At 36.0% G+C, this 14,210-nt stretch overlaps 1 protein-coding gene and 1 pseudogene across 2 annotated transcripts; one reads left to right on the top strand and one right to left on the bottom strand.

Annotated features, from left to right (window-relative positions):
- The first annotated feature begins 289 nt into the window (after positions 1-289).
- On the top strand, positions 290-829 carry LOC143585170 (agamous-like MADS-box protein AGL80). The gene has a single exon (XM_077067016.1). It carries the CDS (start codon positions 290-292, stop codon positions 827-829), a length of 540 nt encoding a protein of 179 aa, XP_076923131.1.
- Positions 830-2,431: 1,602 nt separating this feature from the next.
- LOC143585169 (uncharacterized) lies at positions 2,432-10,720 on the bottom strand (annotated as a pseudogene). The gene is made up of 12 exons (XR_013144513.1): positions 10,645-10,720; positions 10,000-10,347; positions 9,315-9,909; positions 8,513-8,640; positions 8,152-8,292; positions 7,873-7,959; positions 7,144-7,297; positions 6,846-6,905; positions 5,699-6,127; positions 3,856-4,151; positions 3,577-3,706; positions 2,432-2,974 (listed from the first exon to the last, which is right to left on the bottom strand). The product of XR_013144513.1 is annotated as an uncharacterized LOC143585169 (transcript).
- Between the last annotated feature and the right edge of the window lie 3,490 nt (positions 10,721-14,210).

The raw sequence follows: 14,210 nt of genomic DNA, 5'->3' as shown, positions 1-14,210 counted from the left end.
GTTTTTAACTAGTTTTATAAAATATTAACTTATTCGAGAAGCTTCTAACTTAAATGCGATATTAGTTTGTGGATAGTTTAAATTAATATAAACTTAATTCAGAAAAGTTTAAGAAGTTAAATGCGATATTAGTTTGTTGATAGTTTAATATATTAGCTTGATTCGGAGAAGCTTTTAACATAAATGCGTTCGTTGACCATTTTTATGTGACGACTTTTCCAAGATATTTCATATGCATTACAAGTGTATATATATGGGTGTATGCATTTCTTTTTAGTCACCAAACACCATGCCTCGTTCAATGATTAAGTACCAATTCATTGCAGATGAAAGGGCAAGGAATGTAACAATGAAGAAAAGGAAGGCGAGCCTGATTAAGAAGATGTCTGAGTTGAAGACGTTATGTGGTGTGGACGCGTGCCTGGTGTTGTATGAAAAAGAAGACGCTCCTCCTACTGTTTGGCCATCGAATGCTGAAGCAGAACGTCTAATTCAAAAGTTTGATGAATCGCCATTGACAATGGGGAATGCAAACGCTAGGCAAGACCACCCAGACTTTATGAAAAAGACCATTGCCAAAGTGAAGAAGCAGATGGACAAAGAGAAAGAGAAGTACTTGAAGAATCTTATGGTGAAGTGTTTGTTTGATGATAACACGATTGGTGAGATCAACAATGTAGAGGAGTTGGATGCAGTGCGTAGTATGATTCTTAGTGAGATTGAAGTGATCAATGATCTGATTGAGGAAAGGAAGGCTAGCAGCAACGTAGCCAGTAGCAACGCAGGTGCCAGCAGCAGCAACCAGACTGGTCTCAAAAACTTTATTTAAGAAAATGTGATATGTATGCGATTGGATCGCTATGCTCCATATCTACCTGAATAAAATGGCCTTTGTCATCTAAATTATCATCCATTGTGCGTTTTTTTTTTCTTTTTCCTAAAAATAACTAATTGACATCACTCAACTTTTGTTGATTTTGCTTTCTGTAAATGCAGAAAGCTATGACAGAACAAGGTTGTTAATGATTTTAATTGGAATTAATTTGGTTGGTTATTTTTTATTAATGTTTGGATCATTAATGTCATTTCGGACATCGTATTAAATTTGAAATTATTAGGAATTTATATAATATGTGTTATACGATTCGAAAATATGTTGATAAATCCGGTATGCTAAAGAAACACTATTGGGTTGTACCAAACGTACACCCACACATCGTCATATCAGTCATTTCATCTAGTATACAACTATATACTTGATTTAACATATTGTTTGGAAGTTATGAACTGTTGGCCCATGAAAACAAAAAAGTTGTTGATTATTAAGAGAGTTGAAACAAACTTGTTTTCTAATATCCATTGCCGCTAGCTATCTCATCAACAGAAGTTGGTTTCTTTTGTGATGTTCCTACATTAACGATGTTATTAAACAAAGGATATTCTTATTTAAATAGGCATATTTTTGTAGTTGGCTGATAATAACTTCACCTTAGAAAATAGTTGTCACCAGTCTCACCTTTCACACTAATTGTTTTCAACGGACCTGTTATATATAAAAAAAGAAAAAATTCCAATTTGCCTCCCTGGAAAATATAGTCGCGAGATGGAATAACCACTGAAAAAGAATTTACGCATGTTGTACCATTGGATTTCTCGGGCGGGTTTTTTTACTCCCGCCGTCAGTTGACTAACGGATGCCAAGGGCATTTTGGTAATCATATCTTAATAATAATAATAATATCTCTCTCTCTCTTTCATCATCATCATCATCTTCCACATTTCTCTCTCTCTCTCTCTCTCTACTGTGTGTTTGTTTGTGAATGCAAATGTTATATATAATATTAATAATAACCCTACCCACCTTGTTCTCAATCTCTCTCTCTACATACATATATGTGTGACTGTGTGTTTATTTGTGAATGCAAATGTTATGATGATGATGATGATGAAAAAGATGATTTGAGATAATAATAATAATAATAATAATAATAATAATTCATCCCAATTTTCCCTAAAGCTTGGCATGGGTATGGTATAGTACCATTCGGTATCGGTATAGGTATCATAGACAAAAAAATCAGTAAATACCGGTACCGATACCGATCATGAAAATCCCAACCTTGATGTTTCCAAAATCTAGTACATGGGAAAAATGCATGTATACATTAGCCACACTTTGTGCCATTTGCTCGTCCTTTGTATAAACACTTCACCTACTTTGTCCAATGGGAAAATGCATGTATAAATTAGCCACACTTTGTGCTACCTAGTTTATCCGAGGTGACCCAAAAACCGAAAAATTCAGCTTTTGGGATCTTGAAAATGTTTGGTTTTTTCGGTTTTTTCATTGATCTTGCATAGTGTGCAACTTAGATTCATAAGTACAAAAAAATGTACAACTTTCATTGCACAATGTACCAGTCACTACAGAATTATCCCAATAAATACATTTACCAAATATACATCTAAAACCAAAGCCATACATCAATTCTCATCAATATCACCATCAGAATCGCCTTCATATAACAACTCGTCGCCGTCGTCTTCGTCTTCATAATCGATCCCCGAGATCTCATCAAGCGTGTTTTGGGAATTCCAATCAGGCGGGAACGTTTTTTGAAGCGCTTCAGTAAGATCTCCACCACCCCCGTTCAATCTTGTGTAAATAGCGGGCCCAATGCACTGCTGTCCCCATGTCAACGGTCAAACCCTGGTCAATCATTTCTGCACAGATTTGCTGAATGCCTGAGTAAATGTAGTCTTCGGCTATAGAAGCTCGGGTCAGCAATGATGTCATCAAGCAGTGGTATACAGCTCGGTCCGGTTTCAGCCCGGCTGACTTCATGTATTCAAAACATTTCATAGCTTTCTCGGGAAGTGAAGCTCGGGCCCACCCGTGGATTAGTGTTGTGTAGGTCTTTACGTTGGGTTTTAATCCTGCAGCCTCCATTTCTTTAATTGTTTTGGATGCTCTCTGCACTCAAAATGCATGATTAATTCGTGTTGGAAGCTAAATATTTGATTATCGTTACAATGAGTTCGATATGCGTAGATTCGATTCGGAGAAGAGATTCTTTCTTGTAAGAACATGGCAAGCATAACTTTATTTTTTTTATTTTGATGTTTGCCTAAACAGATTTTTGTAATAAAATAATCAGTTTTATATCTGCTGCAAGAAAACTATGTGAACAGAAAACAAAGTTACCACTTTACCCCTTTCCGTAACTTGGTTTGATAATTATCTTACCGAAAAATAAATTACCAATTTACCCTTTTTAACATAATCTGATGGGCATTTAATCTCATCTCATTAGTTAATAGTTATACTCTTTTATTAAAAAAATGCGCTACTGGTCATTTTATCTACAATTGTTAATCCCTTAAGTAATCAGAAATTATCACTCAACAAATACCTAATTATATGATATTATCTCCTAACATTTGTTTTTATTACGACTGATTATCTGATTACTAAATATCACAAAATTGCTTTCGAAGCAGACATTTAAAAACACACACACACACACACACACATATAGAGAGAGAGAGAGAGAGAAGCAAATAATGAAGACATACAAGCATATCTCCAGCTTTGCAACAAGCGTTAACCAAAGATGTGTAAGTACGGATGTCGGGTTTGACCCCTTCTTGCTTCATCTGTTGCATTAAGTCAGCTGCTTCCCACACATCACCCCTTCGAGCCCATCTACAATATAATGATAACAATAATATGTTAATGAGACCCCAAGTACACAAGTAGATCTAACAAAAAAACAATAATCACCAAACATCTAGAAAAGGTTATAATTACCAAAACAGAGCATCTAAAAAACTTTTGAAGAAATTAAATCTTACCCGTCTATTAGAATATTGTAAATAAAAGTATTTCTTGGAATATTTTTGGCATGCATTTCTTTGGTGACTGCTAAAGCACTTTGCATTCTGCCAGCTTTACAGCATGCTTTAAGAAGTGCCTCATATGTAAATACATCTAAATTTAATCCCTCATTTTTAACTTTGGAAAAATACTCAAATGCTTTTCCAGTATCACCCAATGATGCATAACCGTGCATGATTGTGGTGTACGTGTGCTCATTTGGACTAACTCCCGCAAGTAACATTTCATCTAATACTTTTACCGCCCTTTCCATCTGTAAAGAAAAAAAATTCAACATTCCACAAGTAAAAGAACTTTGAAACATATTATATATTATTGAACAATTGGTATAAATTTTAGGGTCGTTAAACCTCTAAAAGTTGTATCAACCAAAATAAAATGACTAATAAGAACATTTATTTAAAAAAAAGGTTATGAAGAATTAGTAAAAGTCTCAAATTATGTTCAAAGAATTGGAACAAAAGTAATTTTAGTTTACCTTTGAAAAATAGGTTTCGTTGTAATTTGTATGAGAGTGACTATTCATATCCAATTGTTTGTAAAATAATCCAATTATAATCAGGATTCACGATCTACTTATTTGTAAACAAAAACTGATTTGCCACTTCGATTTACAATAATAGAGATGGCAAAATGGGTGGGGTCTGGCCTGTAAACCGAACGTTCAGCGAACAACTCATAAATCGTTCAGCGGGAAGTTCGTTTATTTAATAAGGAATGGACATGTACACATGTCTCGTTCATTCATTTATGTTCGTGAACGTTCGTTTAGATCCGTTCATTTAATTTCATTTATGTTCGTTTGTTACTACATTCATTCAAATTTTTTTGGCACATTACAACCAAGTATATTTAATAACCTTTTTGTGCCAACAGTCCCAACACATTGTTCTACATGTTACTTCCAATTAATTTTAGGTCAATCATGTTCGTTCATCTGTGTTTAGTTATGTTTGTTCATGAACCGTTTGTTTATATCCTTGACGAACGGACATGAACGACATAAACGAACGCGAACATGTTCAATTTTTAAAAGAACAAGGCCGAACAAAAAAAAACCGCATTAAAGAATACCTTAAGGGCTTCTCTTTGCCCTACTTTTATCACACAACATTATGTTATTTTCTTTTCATATACTACATATTTTTATTTGTGTATTAGTAGTATTATTTTTTACTACGTGCTATTAACTATATTAATGTCGAAATTTGATTCCCTCTTATATTCCATCATACATATGTTTTTTTGAGCTGAGGGTCTCTCTGGAAGCCACCTCTCTATCCCATTGGATAGAGGTACGGTGTGCCTACATCCCACCCTCCCCAGACCCTACTTATAGCTTTGCTATTGGTGGGATTCCACTGGGTATGATTGATTGATTGATTAGTTGTTCGTGTTTGATCGTTTGTTTGGTTAAAGTAAAACGAACAAACAAGAGCATGCTTCGATCATGTTCATTCAGTTTGTTTACAAGTTCAGGCAGGTCAGACAGGTTGTGTAATGAGTCAAAATGGGTGCTCTTTGTGTGGGTCGAGTTGGGACATAACAATGTGTCCAAATTTTCTAAATTTATATAAATAATTTATTTTAAGTATGGATATATAAAAACCATAAACTTCAATCACAATTAAAACTAAATATAATTATTTTAACAAATTTTATGCATTAAAATATAAAATTTAAACTTTTTTGTCTATCAACTTAACTTTTTATTACACCCATTTTGACTTGACAGACATAAGACATAAAACATAACCCAAATCGCCATCCTTAATTAAATGATCTTAAAGCACAACAAACCTGGCGTTTTTCAACTAAACCAAGAATCAGCGCATTGTAAGTATGGACGGTTGGGATGCAACCACACATCCTCATCAAATTAAACACTTCTAGAGCTCGTTTAACATCTCCGGCTCGTGCAAAACCATGAATTATGGGCATGAATGTTCTTGAAGTCGGTTTTTGTCTCAACTTTTGCATTTCTTCAATGGTACGGACCGCACGATCCATGTTTCCCATACCATAAAACTCGGTAATGATGTTATTGTAAAGCACCACATCGGGTTTTAAACCATCTTTCACCACGTCTTCAAATATTGCAAATGCATTAGCCCAGTCTTTTAATTTTATAAACCCATTAATTAAAATTGAATATGTCTTCATGTTATGCTTTATGCCATCAGCTTTCATTGCTTCACTCACCTGCAATGCTTTGGAAACTTTTCCCATCTGGAAGAGTTAATTATATTAAACTGTATCAGGGTTGTACATGTGGCAATTTTGACCGGTTTACTTATGAATGTGTTGACTCAGATTGGGTCAAAGAAAACGGGCCGAATGGGTTGAAAGCTTGCCAAAGGTGTACTTTTGCTGTTTACACTCCTACGAAGTTGAGAAATATCATATATGCCCATTATGTAAAACGAAAAATAGCAAATATGCCCTTAGAAAGTAGTTAAAAATATCAAATATACCCAAATCATAAAAAACAATAAATATCACCCTTATTTATCTAAAACTTTATAGGGCTTAAACATATATAATGGAAAGGGGTGGAATGGTCATTAAGTAAAAAATTCAATAAAGTTGGGTATATATGATACTTATAGTTTTGATAGGGTATATATGCAATTTTTCAAGTTTGTAAGGATAGACATGAAAATAACCCTATTGTATATTGCAGTAACATAGTGTTTCTTACTAAATTTTATTTTAACATATATATACTATTGCAATAACATAGTGTTTGTAATCACATTTAACACATTAACTATATATAAATAAAAAAATGAACAAAAATGTTTGCAGGTCATTCGAACCCACTTTGACCCATATGAAAAAAATTATTTCAACCCAGAACTTGCTCTAACAAGTCACTCAGCCCGCCTATTTTATCATATCTATGAAATAAACTTGGTATGATAGACAAATGAATACTTTAAGTTACCTTGATGTAGAGGTTAATAAGACATCCATATGTAACTACAGTTGGTGTAAAGCCACATTCCTGTGACAGATTTAAGGTTAGTCCGTTAGTGTACTAGAAGATATTAACAAGCATTCAAATGACAACCTTGAATTAACTGATATGATCTCTAACTACCAGAAAAAAGAAAATCATCTCAATTTTAAGCCTAAAATCATATTTCACTTGGAAAAGTTAGCATCTTAATAACAGACTTATAAGCCGCTAAAACTCCTATTTAAAAAAAGGCAAATGATAAGAATAATAATAATAATCTTACTTTAAGCCTCTTAAACACGACCCCACATGTATCTTCGTGTTTAATCATTGTATAACCATCCATCATCATGTGATAAATATCCCTTGTAGCATCAATGCCCTCTTCCTCCATCTCCCTCACCAATGCTTCTGCACGCTCCATGTTAAAGGCCTGGCTGTTGGGTTCGTAGGCCTTGTTGGCCCGGTTTATTATATGAAGTCAAAAGAGGAGACGGGTGTGGGCGGTCGGGCCCAAGCCCGGCCCGGTTTAGATTTCTTGCATAATAATTTACTAACCCTAGTTCAGTCTCTATATAAACAACATTATGTACTTGTAATATTTGTCACTCAATAAAGAAATACCTAGTTGCCACCCGTGGACGTAGGTCAGTTTAGACCGAACCACGTTAAATCCTCGTGTTCGTTTATTGCTTTCGTGTCGTGTTCAGTTTCGTGTGTGCGTTTAATCCTAACACTGGCTGCGTTTTTCAGGGACTTAAATTATAAATCCACAAAAACTATCAAATAAATTTTATTTTTTTAAAAACAAAAACAACATTTTCAAAAGATTGCTGACTTGTCATCTTTTCCCTTTCGTAAAGTGAAGATCACAATCTCATTTTTTTCATTTTTGAAGACCATGTCATAGAGGCATGATTATGTAGGCCCCAAGATTTATCAGAATCGAACAATTTTATACAAAAAAGGAATTATTTAACATTTAAAATATACTAAAAGGGGGAATACTTACCAATTAGCATAAATTATGTTTCCATATATAATGGCATTCAGAGTTGGTTGTGTCTTTTTGGCCTCCTTGAACAACTTCTCTGCAGCACTTCAAAGTAAACAATTGAAAAAATGATATTAAGCATAATTGAAAAAATTGAGCAACAAAAGGTAGTAAAGATATAGCTATAAGCAGTTATTGCATAAATTTCAAACAAAAATCCAGCATGCATAATGTAAAGCATATATGTACATGTGCATGTATATGTATATGTATATGTGCGTGCGTGTAATTACTTACTTCACGTCGCCAATTTTAGCAAATCCTCCCACAAGAATGCTGTATGTCACCAAAGTCAACTCAATTCCCTCGTCTTCCATTTTTCTTACACAAGAAAGTGCTTCCTCCATATCTCTACCTACTGCATAAGCGTGAATTAGGCTGCATAAAATAAATTATTTCAATGCTAGAAAATAGATAAAAAATAATTAGCCAAAAACTAAAAATCCACAATATACTATAAATCTTGGAATAGCTTCTCCTTTTAAAGGTAGGGTGTATTTTTATATCCAAGATCAAATTTCAAGTTTTAGAAAGATAATGCAATAATCTATACATGCACAAAAGGGATCATATAGGTTAATACATTAAAGTCCCTCACTTGGTAAATACATGTGAGCTTGGCTCAATTCCCCTGGCCCGCATGCTCTCAAAAGTTTCTCTGGCACGATGCATATCTCCTCGTCTTGCATAATAGTTGATCATCATCCCAAACTCTTTCCTGGAAGGCTATAACAGTTGACTTTCAAAACACATTGAATTTATAGAGTATAGAAAGAAGATTTCTGGTAATTAAGTTCAATTCATGATTCTGACATTTAAACATGCTTTTAGGCAAGTAACTTACATACGCATTCATACATACTATACAGAAAACTATCATTATATAAGGGTCGTATGCGCTAAATAATATGCTAACAGCGTTTAAAAAATGTATACTATATATAGTGTGCCACACAAATTACATATTTTATGTGTGATTACACCAAAAAGATATGAAGCAAAAAATCAGCATACCCAACTAAAGCTACAAAGAAAAAAAATTGAAAAACATAGTGTGCATCTCTCTGGCATCCTTTTGTGTTTTGGTACCTATATTGACTAGATGAGACAAACTCAATCATTGACTAATAAATGGGTCGATTTGGGTCATGTTATATTCTCTAACGGGTCAATATTAAAATAAACTATAGCTTCACAAGAAACAGGTTAAAAGGGTTAAAGATGTTGCAAGTAACCAAAGGGTATTTTCAATGCATAAAACCATATAAAACATATTTTCCAAGAAACCAGATTATTGTTGACACAATACAGATTTTGTAATCATATTTAACACCCAACATGTTTGACCTGTTACAGAACCCACCTGTTTTGCCATTTACAAACAAAACTAAAATAATTACCTTTTTAATCCTTTGAAAAGCTCCCACAACAGCCTGCCAGTTCTCTGGTTGAGTTTCCAACACCTTTTGAAGCTCTTTCCGTGACCCGTCTCTCTCTTCTTGCCATGCTGACTTGTATTCCACCCTGTCATCCCCTTGCATCCACCTGGCTCTCTCACCAGACTTCTCATTCATTCTCCTTCCATCATCAAGTTTTATAGTTATCACCCGCCCATGAAACTCCATACCATCAAACTCCACCGCATTCATTGCCGCCTTTTCAGCGGTTGCACCGCCATATATCACAAACCCAAACCCCATGTTTCTTTCCGTATCATTGTACCCTTTTATCAATATCACATTCTTTATCGGTCCAAATTGTCTAAAGAAGTCGGTAAGCTCGTTTTTCTTTATCCACAATGGCAAATTCCCCACAAAGATTTTCCCTTTTTATCTGTACTTGGTGTCTTTGGATCCCAAATCACCTGAACTATCCAAATAACTACTATTTCAACCTCATTTTCATCCAAATCAGGAGGTGGGGGTGGAGTTGGAGGTGACGGTGCAGGTGGTGGAGAGAGTTTGCTGGTTAACCAGAGCTTTTCAGTTAGGGTCTGTGAATTATTATTATTATTATTATTATTATTATTATTATTATTATTATTATTATTATTATTATTATTATTATTATTATTATTATTATTATTATTATTATTATCGATTGGGTTTCTTTTAGGGTTGAGGAGGGTTTTAAGGGGATTGGTGTTTTGGGTTTTGGGTTTTGGACGGTGGGGGAGTTAGCGATGGGTTTGAAGGGTCGGTTATTAGTGGGGCGGCGGAGGGATGATGAGGTGGCGGTGGGGTTTTCAGAGTCGTGTGAGCATGTGGTGATGAGGTGGAAGGGGATAGTGGTGGCGGTTCTGGTGGAAACAGAGTATGGTTTGCTGGAGAATGTAGAGCAGTAGTGTGTGGTAGATGAAGCAAGTGAAAAGTTATCCATAACTGATGAAGATTTTATCGAATCTGCTGGTACTTGTATAGTTATGCCCCCTGGCTAAAAATTGATCAAGAACTTGGCTAGATTACTTGTATATGGATTCATAAATAACAAAACAAACAAATGAAAGACATACACAGAGGGACAACTAACTTTTATGATTTTTTAGTAAACCCTAGCTTAATTAAATTAAACTTTCAGCTCAAATGAGACAGGAACTAACCCTAACTTGAAATACAAATGGCAATGAAGTGTACTTTAATCTCCAATTACCAACAGAACGTAACGAAATTAAAGAATTGAAGGTGCGTATTAGTCTCGGTAGAGATGAAATATACGGCGGCGAATGATTACCAAGGTACGACGGTGCTCCGGTGAAGAACGACGGTTCCTGTGGCGGTAAGTACGTTATCTGCTGCTACTCTATCGAATCAATAATAATTTTCAAAAATAATATGTTTGAATAAATAAAATGCTCTCAACTTTTTTTACTTGTAAATTTATATATTTCAAAGGTGAAATAAAATAAATGGAAAAAAGATGGGTTGAACTTTTCGGGTGAAAAGCGGAAATAGGCAAAGCTGCTACCTCGGACGAGTTAAATAAACGAGGGGTACTTGATAGAAGGTTATTCAATTGATAATCCTCACGACATGTTGGTGTATTTGAAATAAAATAAATGAGACAATGTTAACGAACCGAGAGTATTAATCTATAGGTTATAAGGAAGACATAGAACGGTTATCTTTTCAATGGGCGAAAAATAGAGGGAAAATGGTGAATCTTAAATAGGAACATTAGTGTAGGTTCTCGTTTTAATTATGATAAATTGTAAGTGAATACTAGTAGTAATGTTTTGTCATAACACTGTGAGCTTTCATTTACTTTTCTCGCTTCTCTTCTTTTCACTTATTAAGTAATGTTGTTTTTAGCTCCTCTTTATGAATTCATTTTAGACAGAATTACAAATTTTGTCCTTTAAAATAAGTTGAATTACGGTTCGTGTCCTTTGTTAAGTTTCCTTGCAGGCGGTGTACTTTAAACTTTTTTTTCCTACAAGTTTTGTCCTTTACGCTAACTGGGTTAGAAAAAGTCAGTTAAATGCCCTCACGTGAGACGCATGTGAGGGCATTTTTGTCTTTTCGTCTACCCTGCAACTTCATCATCATCTTCTTCTTCTTCATTTTGCATATCTCTTTCTTCCATAACTCATCCACCACCACCAACACCCACCTTCACCCCCACCATTCAACCTCCAGCAACCACCACCAAACTGTTAGGACATGAAATGTCATGTGTATGTCCCCAGTTCTATCAGGATGGTTCGATATGAAAATAACGATCGTGAAACCAAGTTAACGGACTGAAAATGTCAAAAGAAACTGATTCGATCGAATCAGTGACTGATTCGATCGAACCAGGACTCATTCGATCGAATGAGATACTCATTCGATCGAATCAGTATACGATATATAAACGAAACTTAGGAAATTTCACAAGACAGAGCACACATTACACACAGTCACGAACCTGCTACTGCCGAAAATCCTCTCTGCCAATCTTCGTCGTGTCGGTCTTTTCCTCCGTCCCTAGGTGTCAAACCGTCTTAGGAATCGTAACCGTGCGTTGTTGATCACCATCGAATCGCCGTGTTAGAGGATTCCGCACTCTAACACGCTGCCCCGTGAATCGTTGGGAAACCGTGTCCCGCACCGGTCCGACAAAGTGGTATCAGAGCCTTTGGTTCTTGATTCACGTTAGATTCGTGGTGAAATTCGTGTTTTTCTCGCGAAAATCGTAATTTTTGCCGGAAAATTTCGAATTTTTGGTGTTTTTGATCTTGGTGTTCGTCGTGTTCTTGTCAAAAACTGTTAAAATTGTCATATTTTGGTGTTTTGATCTTAGAATTGTGTGTTAAAAGTTCGAGTTTCGTCAAGAACGTTCTTCGCGTTCTTCGTGTTCTTCGTATTTTTGGTGGTTTTGATCCGTTTTTTGGTTGATCTTAAGTTGTTTTTGTGTTAAAAGTCATATTTCGATCTTAATTTGCCTCTTGATCTTTCAAAATTCGTGTTTTTGATTCAAAATTCGAAAATCCGTCAAAATCTTCTAATTTTAGAATTTCCAGAATTTTCGATCGAACCAGTCTATTTTTGGAACTCATTCGATCGAATAGCCTTCCTATTCGATCGAACAAGTTTAAACTTTGACCGAATCAGTTTTTTCCCGCCGAGAATTACGCCTAGTTCATTCGATCGAATTAGTCACCATTCGATCGAATAAGTTTTTTATTCGATCCGCCGATTCGATCTTTGTCTTATTCGACTGTCAGAACCCGTTCGATTGAACCAGAAACTCTTTCGATCGAACCTCTCAACCCATTCGATCGAACCAGATTCACATTCGATCGAATAACTTTCAGAAGATCAGATCTGTATTTCAGAGAGACATTCGATCGAACCAGAACACATTCGATCGAATAGGTCACTCATCCGATCGAATCAAACCCATTCGATCAACAGTTCAACGTTAAAGCAAAGAAACAAAGATGGCTGCAAGTTCGAGTACCAACAAGAGGATTCAATCGATTCTCGAAAGTGATTCTGAATCGGGAAGCTATAACAAGCCACCAAAGCTAATGACTTTAAACGATTTTACAACCTGGAAGACAAGATTTCAAATTCATATAACAGGTGTAAATCCTGGACTTTGGGAAGCTGTTCAGACAACTTGGGTGCATCCGACAAATGATGATGGTGAGACTTTGAGTTACTTTAGGCTGTCTGAAGATCAAAGGATAGCCTTTGATGCTGAGAAGAAAGCCTTCTCGTTACTGTCACAAGCACTTTCAAGCGATCTCTTCCATCAGTTTAACCAGTTTACAACAGCGTCAACTCTTTGGAACGCACTGGTTGAACGATGTGAAGGATCTGACTCACTTAGAGAAATTCACGCACGGGAGCTCAAGCGTGAATTTGATTTGTTTGGTCCAGAATCGGGAGAAGACATTGAGTCGTTACTGTCGAGATTCTATCATCTAATGTCAGAACTCAAGTCCTATAATGTCAAAACAACAGGGACTGAAAAGGTTAGATGTCTTGCTCAAGGACTTCCAACCAGCTGGAACACCTTTCTGACAGTAATGAGAAGAAGTCATCAGCTGGAGACGATTCTCCTGTCTGATTTTATTAAAGAAATCAGACAAGAAGAGGCTGAACTAAGAGCCTCCTCCAGAAAACCGAGATCAGCTTCTGACAAATCACTCTACATGTCAAAACCTCCTATGTCAGATTCAACTGATCATGCTCCGATGAAGACCGCTTTTGTCTCCTCAACGTCAAATCAATCAAAGGGGACCGAAACGAGATCTTCCGTCCCATCATCAACTTCTGGAAATTCAAGTACTAACTCCGGACCCAAGTCAACGGAGAAAGCAACGTTGAATACTGAAGGCTTGGGAACAGTAACAGTGGAGGTTGCCAAAGAACACATGGCAACTCTAGGCACGATAATTGAGTCCTACAGTTTAATGGTGGCGGGTAAGCTAGGAAATAGTCATCTTGACAGTGATGACTATGAACAGCTTGACGAAGATGATATGGAACGCATAGACATTATGTGGGCTCTTGGCAGTGCGTTCCGAAGGGCCAGAAAGTGGACGAAGAAAACAGGTCAGGCCCTCTCAATAAACAACAAATCCAAGTTCGGCTTTGATAAAAACAAAGTAAAATGCTACAACTGTGGCGAACTTGGTCACTTTGCCAAGGAGTGTTCGAAGCCAAGAAGGGAAGGTCACCAATATCCCTTCCGAACCACTTCATCATCATCCACTCCTGCTGAAGCTGCTGCAACTGTCAACCTTGAGAGACAACTGGTCCCTCAAAATCTAACCGCAGCAAACAACGTCAACATCAACAATGAAA

The sequence above is a fragment of the Bidens hawaiensis genome, unplaced genomic scaffold (genome assembly GCF_021521415.1).
Source record: "Bidens hawaiensis isolate Kalapana, Puna unplaced genomic scaffold, B.hawaiensis_p1.1 tig00033597_1, whole genome shotgun sequence".
Lineage (NCBI taxonomy): Eukaryota > Viridiplantae > Streptophyta > Magnoliopsida > Asterales > Asteraceae > Bidens > Bidens hawaiensis.
The sequence above is the reverse complement of the archived record's forward strand: the minus strand, read 5'-3'. Positions and strand labels throughout refer to the sequence as shown.

Bases quoted from the DNA above. Each gene is read 5' to 3' on its own strand.
- LOC143585170 (XM_077067016.1), top strand. From the start codon at position 290: ATGCCTCGTTCAATGATTAAGTACCAATTCATTGCAGATGAAAGGGCA.